We start from the raw sequence: 13,461 nt of genomic DNA on the forward strand, positions 1-13,461 counted from the left end.
TGTTGTCCATGTCCATGAGTCCTTTTTCCCTTTCGCTCCATCCCTCTACCCACTAACCTCCACCCCCCATAGCTGTCAGCCTGCTCTCCCTCTGTGAGTCTGTCCCCATTTTCCTTGTTAGATCAGTTTGTTCATTAGATTCCACATATGAGTGAAATCATATGGTATTTGTCTTTCTCTGACTGGCTTATTTCACATAATGTAATGTTCTCCAGGTCCATCCATACTGCCACAAATGGTAAACTTTTCTTCTTCTTTATATCTGAGTAGTATTCCATTGTGTAAACGTCCCACAGATGTTTTATCCACTCATCTACTGATGGACACCTGGGCTGCCTCCATATCTTGGCGATTGTCAACAATGCTGCAACGAACATAGGGGTGCTTACGTTCTTTTGAATTCGTGTTTTGGGTATCTTTGGATATATTCTCAGAAGTGGGATTGCTGAGTCAAAAAGCAGATCCATTTTTAATATTTTGAGGTATCTCCATACTGCTTTCCACAGTGGCTGCACCAGTCTGCATTCCCACCAACACTGCAAAAGGGTTCCCCTTTCTCCACATCCTTGTCAGCACTTGTTGTTTGTGGATTTATTGATGATAGTCATTCTGACAGGTGTGAGATGGCATCTCAGTGTGTTTTAATTTGCATCTCTCTGATAATTAGAGATGTTGAGCATCTTTTCATATGTCTATTGGCCATCCATGCGTCCTCTTTGGAGAAGTGTCTATTCAAGTCCTTTCTCCATTTTTTAATTGGGTTGTTTGGATTTGGGTGTTGAGTTTTGTAAATTCTTTATAAATTTCGGATATAAACCCCTTATCAGATGTATCAGCAAATATGTTCTCCCATTCTGTGGGTTGTCTTTTTATTTTGTTGCTGTTTTCCTTTGCTCTGCAAAACCTTTTTCGTTTGATGTAGTCCCATTTATTTATTTTTTTCTTTTGTTCCCCTTCCTGGGGAGATATATCTGATGAAATATTGCTATGAGCAATGTCTAAGATTTTGCTGCCTATGTTTTCTTCTATAATTTTTATGGTTTCGGGTCTAACATTTAAGTCTTGGATCTATTTTGAATTTATTCTTGTGTGTGGTGTAAGAGGTGGTCTAGTTTCATGGTTCTGCACGTATCTGTCCAATTTTCCCAACACCATTTATTGCAAACTATCTTTAGCCCATTGTATGTGCTTGCTTCCTCTGTTGAATAGTAATGGATTGTAATAGTGTGGGTTTATTTCTGGGCCTGTATTCTGTCCCTTTGATCTATGTGTCTGTTTTTATGCCAGCACCACGCCGTTTTGTTTACTATGGCCTAGAGAACATTATGCTGAGTGAAATAAGCCAGTCAGAGAAAGACAAATACCACATGATTTCACTCCTATGTGGAATCTAATGAACAAACGGAACTAACAAGCAAAGTAGAGACAGACTCATAGATAGAGAGCAGGCTTATGGCTCTTGGGGGGGAGGGGGTGGGATTGAGCAAAAAGCAAAAAGGACTCATGGACGTGATGGATGACAGTGTGGGGATTGCAGAGCGGAGGGGAGTAGAAGGGGACTAACTGGTAATGAAAAAATACAATAAAAATATATTAAAAAACAGTAAAAAAAAAACCCCCAGAATGTTGTGTTAAGTGAATTTTGAGGAATCGAGGAAGGGATAAGAAAATACCTGCAGAAGGACAAGTGGGGTGGCCTTTGCAGAGAGGCCTCAGTTCTGCCTGTGGGGGAAGCTGCCTCTGCTATCAGTAGGACAGAGAGAACTTGGTGTTAAATCTTCAATTTCAACTCCCAGAAATAGGAAATAAACAATAGCCATAAAAAACCCTTCCCAAGGGCCATAGCTAAGTTATACATGCCACCGTTATAGGTACTGAATTAACTCGCTTTTTCCCCAGAGCAAAGTCTGGTGCATAAACAAATATGTATTATTAGCTTGATAGGAACTTACACAAAGGTTTACTGGAACAGAGAGAATATCAATCAGTACAGATGTCATGAATAAAAACAGTTTACATTTGAGTGGTACGGTGAGAGGCCATAAGAGCCGGTAGAAGGAATAGAGAGGCTTCAGGAGTAAAAATGGATGGAAGGTGTGGCTCCACCCTTTACCTGAGGAGGGTCTTTGGGAAAGTAGCCTATTATCTGAGTCTTAATTTTATCACCTAGTAAATTGAGAATAGATTCAACAATAGAAATCTTATCTAAACACTTCGTATTTGCTAGGCACTCTACCAAGTGATTTAAGAAAAAATGTTCTTTTAATTTATTGAGAGGAGGAGAGAGAGAGAGGGAGGGTATATCACCAGTTTGTTGTGCCATTCATTTATGTACTCATTGGCTGATTTCTGTATGTGCCCTGATGCGGGATCAAACCTACAACCTTGGGGTATCAGGACAATGCTCTAACCAACTGAGCTACTCGGCCAGGGCTCTACCAAGTGATTTAAAGACACTTCCATTTAATTTCACAATAATATTATGATGTAGGTAATACTGATATCCCCTTCCTAGTGGCAAACTGAGGCCTAGCACCATTACATACATCTGATTCACTACCGTAGATTCTAGTAAGTAGTGGAACCCCAACTTAATCTGAGCTAGCATGGCCTCAGAGATTGTGGTCTTAGCCCCTACTTTTTTTCCACTCTCTTCCTGCCTTAGGCACAATAAAGATGATGAGAGGGAGATATAAAACAACATACGTAATCAAGTAGAAAATTATGGCTCATTACTCACAGGAGAGCATAATTTATTTGGCTTCCTACGTAATCTGTTAGGTTTAATTTGCTCTGTACACGGATAATGTAATCAAGAGGCATGGGGTACTGGAAGGTGTATGAAATTTGCATTCAGTCATACATGGGTTAGATCCCCAATCCCGTTAATAACGACTGGCTACATAGCACTTATACACATCCTCCTACGTTTGATGGTTGCCAGATGAAGGGGGGTTAGGGGGATAGGTGAAAAAGATAAAGGGGTTAAAAAGTACACGTTGCCCACTATAAACATAGCCATGGGGATGTAAAGTACAGCATAGGGAATTTAGATGACAATATTATAAAAACCGAATGGTGTCAGACGGGCACTAGACTACTGAGGTGACCGCTTTATAAGTTATACATAATCACTATGCTGCACATCTGAAACTAATATTGTATGTCAACTGTAACTGAGACATTTAAAAATAATTGTAAAAAAGAAACAGGGTTTTTAAACAGTTCTAAGTAGCTCCGAGAGTTAAGTGGCAACTCCACTTCAGAGCCATAGGAAAGTGTGTTGGATTTTTAGGTCAACTTCTCCATCACAGCTTAACGAAGAAAGTTGAGTGCGTAGAACTGAGGAGAGGAAGCGGGTCCTGAACACGGTACTCTAGGTTTGGCAGCCAAACCCAAGGGTGAGCTCCTCTCACGCTCCAGTGCAAAGCCCCTCCACTGCCACTCTATACTTCTGCAAAGGTCCAGTGCAGGGAAGAGCTCCTCAAACAAATTCACACTCCAATAACGTTAATAAAAATTTAAAAGAGCATCTGTGGGCATTCTTTTTTGGTGGCTTCAAATGGATGAACAACTCAGACCTCAAATCCTCATATTTTCCTTTGTAAATGATGCCACTGCTTACTCTTCTCTGGGCATCTGCTAACTGCACCACAACAACACAATGTTCCCAACAGAAGCTGCCACTTCCGTGTGCCAGACAACCAGAAAGTTCACGTTAGAAAAGGTCAGTAAATCTCCAGACTGCTAAGACGCCGAAAAGTCACGTTTACACTCCTTCCCTTTCCAGATGCCTTCCCCTACAGTCCTGCAATAGCTGGGGAGGAAACAGGAGAAATAGTCGCTTTTCCAGTAACAGAATGGAGCTATTATCTACCTCTTTAAACTCTCTTAAAATTTTTCCCTGAAACAGGGACGGCAGAGCCATTGAAATCAGATGAACACCAGCAGAGATCCCTCAAAATGAGGGCAAGACTTAAACTGTGGAAGAATACAGGAGTCTTTGTTTCGGAGCCTTCTTTGTCCCTGGTGGGTGGATCATAGGCTCAGGACAAACTATTACCTTCCGTCTACATATCTGCAAGTCCATGGAGGCACAGAGGAAAAAGAACAGAAAAAATTATTTAGCAAAATGTCATTTCCCTTTAAGAAAGTGTAAAAGATCCTCAGGAACTTGGAAGGAGGAAGTCCTTTTCATGACTTTTATGCTCTCTTAATTTTAAGCTTTAAAAAAATCACTTTTTATTACAAGCAATTTATTGTAGAAAGTTTAGAAAATTCACGTAATCAAAAAAGACAAAATAACCACTGGAGATTACATTGTAAATGGATAATGCTGCTAAACTTTGTTGTTATTATTGATTTCTGGAATATTCTTGATCAGATATTTAATGGACTTTAGAAAGGCTTGGAGACTCTGAGAGGTTCGGGGCTTAGGGGAGTTTATGGAGTGATATTTACAATAAATGAGCCCATTTCAGAAGCAAATGTGGGAACAGTCAAGGTCTGTTACTTTTATGATATCAGCTTGTACTTTACTAATTTTTTTACACTACACTATGGTTTAGCCGATAGCTCCACTAGTTTGGTCCAGCTCTCCCTGTCTCGTTCACAAGGCACCGGTTACAGGTCCCTCTTGTCTACACAACCGCATTTACACAATTGAAGATTCGTGTAGTATACAAGTAGAAAATGCAGTAAAATTCGCTGTCTTGTCTACACCCTCACAAACAGCCATCTTCATTTATTTGCAGTTGACACTCCTACTAAGAGTGACTAATTGAGAAGTCTTGTCACGAAGAAAAGCACTTTATTTATTTATTTTTATTGTTGTTCAAGTACAGTTGTCTTCATTTTCACCCCACTACTGCTCCCCACGCCACCCATCCCTGCCTCCCACCCTCAAACCTACCCTCCTTTTAGCTTTGTCCATGTGCCCTTTATACATGTTCCTTGATGACACTTCCCCTATTTTCCCCCATTATCCTTTCCCACCCTCCCCTCTGGTTACTGTCAGTTTGTTCTTTATGTCAGTGTTTCTGGTTATATTTTGCTTGCTTGCTTGTTTTGTTGATTAGGTTCGACTTATAGGTGACATCATATGGTATTTGTCTTTTTGCCATTGGCAATTGAAAATATATCTATCTGCAAATGATACCTCAGACAACGGTTTGATCTCCAAAATATATAAAGAACTCACATGACTCCACTCCAGGAAGACAAACAACCCAATTAAAAAATGGGCAAAGGACCTGAACAGACACTTCTCCAAGGAGGACATACAGAGGGTCCAGAGATATATGAAAGGATGCTCAGCATCACCAGCCACCACAGAAATGCAAATTAAAAGAGAAGCACCTGAGAGCAAATAAAATTATCATCTTACTACATACATTGAAAACTTTCCTCTAAAAAAAGAATAAAGGATTTTTTCTTCCTTCAGGAGAATACAAGGGTTAGAGTTACATGGTCCTTGGGTGGGTGTGGAATATCCATAAGTTCACTCCATGAACAGGAGAGAGTGGACATAGAACAGGCCCAGCTTATTCATCAGTCTGGTCCCTGGGACCATAAGAAGATGTGCCCCATACAGCATGTGAGGGACAGCAGCCAATTCCTAGCTCATGAATGGTCAAGAACTTTCTAAATGCAATAACAACCCTAAGCATTCCTAAAAATGCCAGAGATGCATTAACAATGCTTTTTTGTCCACCAAAATGGGTTTGTTATCAAATAATACTGACATACATTTACCTAACATGTATATGCCTGTACACATAGGCACACACACACACACACTTTAAGACTTTAAAATGCTACATCTAGGCCTGGCATCGTCAATGCGGTGATTCTGCCTCTCAGAAGGTGTCTGGCAATGTGGGGAGACAGTTCTGGTTGTCGTGACTGGGGGGTCGGAGCACTAATGGCATCTACTGGGTAGAGTCCAGAGACACTGCTAAGCATGCACAGTGTATGGGACAGCTCTCCGCAACAAGGAATGTTCTGTTCTGAAATGTCAAAAGTGTCAAAGTTAAGAAACTCCTAACTACACATAGTTTAATACTTTATATTTTTAATGACTATTTTTTAAAGATTTCATTTATTTATTTTTAAAGAGAGGGGCAGGGAAGGAGAGAGGGAGAGAAACATCAATGTTCGGTTGCCTCTTGCATGCCTCCTACTGGGGACCTGGCCCCGCAACCCAGGCATGTTCCCTGAGTGGGAATCAAACCAGTGACCCTTTGGTTCACAGGTCTGCACTCAATCTACTGAGCCACACCAGCCAGAGTAATACTTCATATTTAATCTTTACTTATTGTCACTTGCAAATTTGCTTACTGCTAAGTAGAAAACAGTGTGACTCACTTCTCAGAGGATGATGCTCTGTTGTTTTATGGTAGGTAACATATTTCTGGATGCAGTATAGCTCCTTGATTTTATGTGTGAAAAGTCTCTAGGAAGACTTGGTGTTACCTTTGGCTACATTAAGTCAGCATGGCATGATATCCTTCAAGTTCTCTCAGGTTAACAAGAGTGCATTTACCAACAGCCCTTTTCTACGCTAAGAGTAGAAAAACTTCCTTTCTTACTGATTCCTTACTCATCTCTCTCTTTGTACATCTTGATGCTAAATGTGAAACCATATATCAGAGCTAAGGGCACAGAGGAAGAACAAAGGGTAAGAAGAACCAACATGATATATTGTTCAGAAACCAAGAGGTAAAAAATGTTTGCTTATCTTGAGTGGGGTTATAAAAAGTTTGTTTCCTAAAACTTATCAATATAAAATAAAAGTAGTGTTGTTCCAATCTTTGTGTTACATGCCAAACTCAAGTGGAACTTTTAACTCCAGACAGGCTGTTTCTTTAACAAGTGATTTCAGTAATTTAACTAATGGTGTTTGAAATCTGAAAAGCTAAATATCATAGGCAATGGATAAAACCAGCAACTAGGGGGACCAAGGGAAACACCATGAGGACGAAATGTAAGCAGATTCTACACAGCTCAAAGGGGACCACTGATTCAGCCCTGGAACTAAAGCAAAGCAAACCAGAGATCTAGTGTGATCGTACCACAGACAGTTACCAGGCACTTGCGTTTTTCCTTTGCGCCCTCATCCTCCAGGCATCTAGCATCACTATTTGATGGCAAACAAAATAACTTCGCATTTATTGCTAATTATCAACATGACAAAGGAATCCAGACAAGATGTGGAAAAGCTTTTCAGTTGTATTTCCCCTACAGTTCTTCTTGGTCCCTCCACACAATGAATTGGACACTATGGACTTTATTCTATCCATAGAAAATTTCATAGGATTAGAATATTGGCCAATATTAAGTGGAATGGTTTTGCTACTGATGGGAGATAGCATCATATACAAAGAAAGCTTATTTTATTTTATTTTTACCTTATAATAACTGTGCAAGAATTCAAGAATATGTTACGCTCAATCTTGACTTTAACTTTTGTATAGGAACCCAGGTCCTGCCTGTCTCCTCTGTTTTACTTTTGCCTCTGGTCTTGACTTTCTCCTTTATCTCTACTTTTCTTGGTCCAGATTATGGACCAGAATGCCAGCACTAATTCAACCAAGCACTTACTGAGAAGAGAGAAGGATATAAGTCAAATCAACAAGACATAAAAACCCATAATTTTTCCTCGGGTCAGTTCTAAAGTCAATGTTCTACTATAATTCTTTATAGTGTAAAAGGAATAAGAACATTAGAGTAGATGGTCTGGTCACATATCAAAATAATATAATAATAACTGGTTTATAACAAGCCATCTGAGGGGCCTGGGGAAAGTGTGGATCCATGGACCCTCCCCCTAGTATTCTGATTTACCAGGTCTGGGGTGATGTCCCAGGAATCTTGATTCAACAGGAAGCCCGTGTATTACCTTGAGAAACTCTCAAGGCTTTATAACGCAGGCTTTGCAGATGTAACTTGAATTTTATTCTCAGTTCTAATACTGACCGTAGCATTGCAGAAGTTACTGAACTTAGGTAAGCTTTCTTTTGCCATCTATAAAGTAGAAGTAATAGTATTTATCTTTTTAATTTATTCTTTTTTCATTTTATTTTTATTTTTTTAATTTATGTACTTTTAGAGAGAGGGGATGGGAGGGAGAAAGAGAGGGAGAGAAACAGCAATGTGCAAGAGATACACTATCGTTCGCCCCTCACACACCCCCAACTGGGGACCTGGCCCGCAATCCAGGCATGTGCCCTGACCTGGAATTGAACTGAGGACCCTTCGGCTCACAGGCCGGCATCCACTCCACTGAGCCACACCCGCCAGGGTTTTAATTTATTCTTAATATTAAAATATGCATTTGAGAGATCTGACACATAATTAGCACATAATAAATGGTTTAATGCTACTAGTAGTATCCATTATCATCACCATTATCATCATCACCATTCTGGCCCCATTAACTCCTGTATATTCATCTTAGGGAAACAGTAGTGCTAGAGGAAATAATAAGAAACCTTTAGATGTATTTTTTTTTCACTTTAGAAACCTAATTAAAATCAAATGCACTGCAATACTAAGTTACGATTAAGTTCCTTTGCTTTTGGCAAGAATTCTCCAGCTCCATGTGGTAATTCTCGTGCTTCTCAGAGGGCAGTCCTTGGCTCTTTCATGTCTTTTTTGAGGACAAACCAATTCATTTTATTTAATAAATGTAATTTGATTCATTGATGATATCACAAAATATGGAAACAGTGAACATATTTTTTATTGATTTCCTTGTTGAATAATTTACATAGTTAAATGCTGACATGTTTTTGAACGGATTGGGCGCCTTATAAATAAATATCCAGGCAGTGCAATGTAGTATGTAGAACAAATTGGGGTACAATAAATGGGATCACTTAAAAACATGTATTATCTAAATTTAGAAACCTTTAAACATGAAGGAACCCAGAGTTTTGCTTAGATATTTGGCGTTAAAGACTTCCTCTCCCCCACTGAATAATAGGGATAATGGCTACATCATCATACATCCATAGTTTTATGTTGTACTGTGAGAAGTATCCAGTGTAATATCCCAGGCTCGGAAAAACGCAATCATAATAATACTCAACTTTACGCAGCAAAACCCCCTCGATTACACTGATACATGTATACTTTGCAGGCTGGAGTTGAAGGCCGATTTAATTGGCACACAGGTGGAGGATACCCCCCATTAACAAGCGCGCTGATTTCACCAACTAGCACCAAGCGTAAACACTACATTTACTGCAAGTAGAAAGATGCACATAATGGAACCTTACAAATACTAATTGACTTCTATTATCTGGTCCAGGAGTGATAATACTAATACACCGATACTAGAACAAATCCCAAGCACACCAATAAACCTGCTGCTGGAGTTATTTACTGCGCTTTTAAGCAAGGAGCATGTGGTTCTAATTTAGATTCTGTTGACACAGCAGATTGTTATAACTCCAATAGTCGTATATGATGCTACCCCCAATAGCTGGAAATTGGGGGCAGGTCAGTTCGCCAGGCTTTACCTCCAATTAGCATTAAAAAGGCACATTCCAAACTATAGGAGAGAAAGATACAAACTTCCTACATGAGAAATGCTGACAAGAGGCCAAATGAAGCTCTGTTTTCAGAGGGAGATTGCCAGCTATGCAGTAATCCACACGTATCCACTATGGGGAGCTACACCCCCCCCCCCAGTGAACACAATGTAACATATCCACCCACAATACTAGATATCCTCCTAGAGCAGTGATTTTCAACCTTTCCCATCTCATGGCATACACAAACGAATTACTAACCCTCTACAGCACACCCAAATCTACTTCTTGATGTGACACCCCCCCCCCGCAAGGAAAAGGTATAATGCAGACTCATTCACATCGGAGGGCTCCTGTTGTGTTGGCAGTTGTCACTTTTTTTAACCTGACCATCTAAAGGAAAAGAGGTCAGTGCCCCTGACTAAATAGTCGGGTATTAGGCAAGTTTTAAAAATTCTTGTGGCCCACCCTTGAAAATCTGTCCTAAAGAAAGAGCTTTTGTTCTCACCGAAACTCTTTCTCCCCATCCCCACTCCCTTAAAAGGGCTAAGGTTACCTTTCTCGCAGTGGCTTCCTGTGAATCCCGAAGGACAGGCACATTTGTTAGGTGCCACGCACGTCCCACCGTATCTGCAGCCCTCTTCGCAGAACGCTGTTGCAAAAGAACCAGGGATGGCTATTAGATAAAGTGGGAATAAGCAAACTCACATTAAACAGCACATGCGTTAAAACAATTCTTTCTTTGTTGCACTGGGAATACACAGCTGCGTTGACATCTTTAAAAGTTTGGTACACAAAAAGAAATAAATAATACTTCACTGGTTTACATGAGATCAGTTGAAATAATGGAGGTAAAATATTTAGCCCTGAGCTGAAATGTGCTGAAGGGTAACTAGTACGAGCAACTATTACTGTTACTATTACTGTTATTGACACATTTGAAATCAAATAGGATAAATTGAGTAACCACAAAGGATAGGATTGGGATAAGGGCCAAGGCATTTTAAGTACTATTTTGTAACCGTTTTTCTGTAAGCATCTTTATTACAATAAAAACATTCTTACATTATTTTTAAAAGATTTGAATAGATACAATGTTTGATAACAATAACTTTAACTAACCACTAATTTTTGAATATTTAAGATGTTTCCAATATTTCTGTAATAAAATCAATGCCCTGTCAGTACAGCTAGAACGTTTACACCCCGAACTATTCCTTTACGGAGAATGCCTCAGTGTGAATATAGAGTTTTAGAGAGTGTGGAGTGTGTTAAACCTTTTGATAAGCATTGCAAAATTATCCCAACCCCACCCCCGTGCGGCCCTGCTAGCAGCCTTCCCAGACTGGGGTGGTTCCCCTTGTTACACCCCCACATGAGCTCCGTGCGCCTCTTCTTCACAGTAGGAAGGATAATTGCTTATTTCTGTATAATTGCTTATCGTTTCCTGTCTCACCCGTTGGAGCTACAAGGCCCGTGAGGACAAGTACCATGTTTCTTCGTGCTCTGCACTGTACCACAGCCTTAATATCTGAGCGCAGAGTAGATGCTCAAAAACTGTTTGCCGAATTAACGTATATTCTGCAGGTTGTTCTGATAGAAAAACTCTTCCTCTAACACTGCAACACAATGCTGCAACACCTCCATTCAGAGTAACTTACTATGCAACCTTGCCTGATGACCAGTAACTCGGTGTACTAATGCCGCAGCATTTCTCACTAATGAAGGTGATTGCAACTTATTAATCCCGTGTTTCTTTTATTCACGAGAGAGCTAAGTGAGAAAATTATTTTATTGATAATTGCAGTTAGAAAATGTCAGCCTGGAAAAATGGTATGGTTATATTTTGCCATTATCACATAAATAATGTGGGTCTAACTTCAAAAAGTCACGGAACATCTTTAGGTAGTTGAATGCTAGTTCAAGTGCACAGAAATTCTCACAATATTATCATTTTCCACATCACTGAATATCCACTGTATGATTTAACATTTTGTAGCTTAGCAATTAATTGTGAGTTCCTTTTGCTCCTGCCAGCGGTATTTGAATACCATTATCTCTTTCCAGAATTTAACTACCTTGAATATATATATATATATATATATATATATATATATACACACACACACACACACACATGTTCAACACACATATATATACACATACATAAACACACACACACACATGCTCGAGGCATGGTTAACACAAAAACCTAAATATATATATGAAATCTCTTGTCCCCAACATCACCCCTTTTTGGCTCCGGTGATTGACATTTCAAAGTTAACAAGAAAACAGAAAACAGCAAAGTGTTTTTGCACACAAAAAATGACAGATGGAAAGCTGCTAAGGAAAGTTTCAAGTGGGAACCAAAGAAGACAGGGTCTGGAAGCAGGAAGTCCAGCCTGGGTGTGTTAGTAGTCCAGTCGAAACACACTCACTCTAGACTGGGTGTGTGCACACACGCACACACAGAGGTCTGTAGACAGAAATGATAATACCAGGTTTTTGAAGAAAGCGTGAGATGTGCGTGATATCCTGAGAATGGAATGATGCGTATAACATTCGTGATGCTCTAAGAATGCACTTAATAAATGGGGTGCTATAAAGACGAAATGAGTTTGTATTTGTCAGGGACTTAAAATAGTGTGGTACACAATATTGTAGATGTATTTTGTTCAATAAACTGATTATAACGATAGCAATACCATGTGACCGTGCATCAAGGACCAGGAACAAACTGTCACCCTAACACCCGGACAATACACCCATCCTATAAGATGTCCAGTTTCACCAAGATGAGTTGCTATGACCATGACCTTGTGATCGACTTATGCTGACTTAGTTTCTAGTAAGGGCAGCAATAGCCCTTATCATGGAACTACCAGACAGGTGCTATCGTTTCCATTACAAAAATGCTGAAACTGGGGCTCAGAGATCGAGTGGCCAGTTTCGGGCTACATGGGTAATAAGTAGCAGAGCCCGGATTCAAAGTCTTACCCACTCCTTATACATTACAGTGCAGCTTTATCTGCAATGTGATATTCACGTAGGCAGGTTTCTCCCATTTGTGAATAGTTCCATAAGGGCTAAGGGAACTGACTACAAATTTAAAGAAAAAAAATGTCCAAATTGTGCAAGTGGCACTAAAGAAGGCAGGTAGGGACCTATTCAAGTTCATGGACTTCAAATCTAATCTCCACTATTGTTGGAGCCTAGTCACCCTTTACCCAATCTAAGCATATACTATTTCCAATGGAATGATCTAGAATAAAGAAGAAATTCATTTCCTACATGAATCTTACATAAAATGACAACGTAACTTCAAAAACCACAAAAACAAAGAAGCAGCGTGTCATTCAAAACCTGAGCTTCTATGGGGAAATCAAGTTGCCCTTAAACACCTCATAAAACATCGCAGTATACTGTAGCACCCTAGTCCAAAGACTGTGGGTAGATTTATATCTGGATAGGCTCTTCTTGATCAACTACGAGCCCAGCACTTCAGAAAAGGACTCTGGTACTCCGAGGACCTACAATTTGCACAGCATTACTTGGTCGAGAGCACAACCAAACCAAGGCACCAAGTCTCCACTACCTTTCTTCCTAGCTTATGAGAAGATGGGTGGTGGAAGCCACATGGTCCAAATCCTGTCTCTATATTTATTAGCTGTGTGACCTGCAGAAAATTATTTCATCCCTCTGGACCTAAGTTTTTTCAAGACCAAGACAGTAATGATAATAATTAAAACACTCAGGCTGCGCAGGTCAAATTCAATGCCCAACATAAATGACCCAGCACTGGGCACTGCCAGTGGAATGTGCCCCAAGACTACCCGTGATCATTGTTATTTATCACCAGGGCTCTGCTTCTCAGAATAACAAGACTACCGTGCACCAGTGTCTGTTCTAGGGTCTGGAGATG

General features: G+C 39.9%; 1 protein-coding gene across 2 annotated transcripts in view; it reads right to left on the reverse strand.

Moving 5' to 3' along the window:
• The window catches only part of NELL1 (neural EGFL like 1), a 716,398-nt gene that overhangs the window by 166,026 nt on the left and 536,911 nt on the right, over positions 1-13,461 (reverse strand). For both annotated transcript variants that reach the window (XM_024558788.4, XM_024558787.4), the window contains exon 15: positions 10,093-10,188. In XM_024558788.4, coding sequence (XP_024414556.2) covers positions 10,093-10,188 — 96 coding nt within the window. The remainder of the gene's footprint in view (positions 1-10,092; positions 10,189-13,461) is intronic.

This window comes from Desmodus rotundus, chromosome 5 (assembly GCF_022682495.2).
Source record: "Desmodus rotundus isolate HL8 chromosome 5, HLdesRot8A.1, whole genome shotgun sequence".
Lineage (NCBI taxonomy): Eukaryota > Metazoa > Chordata > Mammalia > Chiroptera > Phyllostomidae > Desmodus > Desmodus rotundus.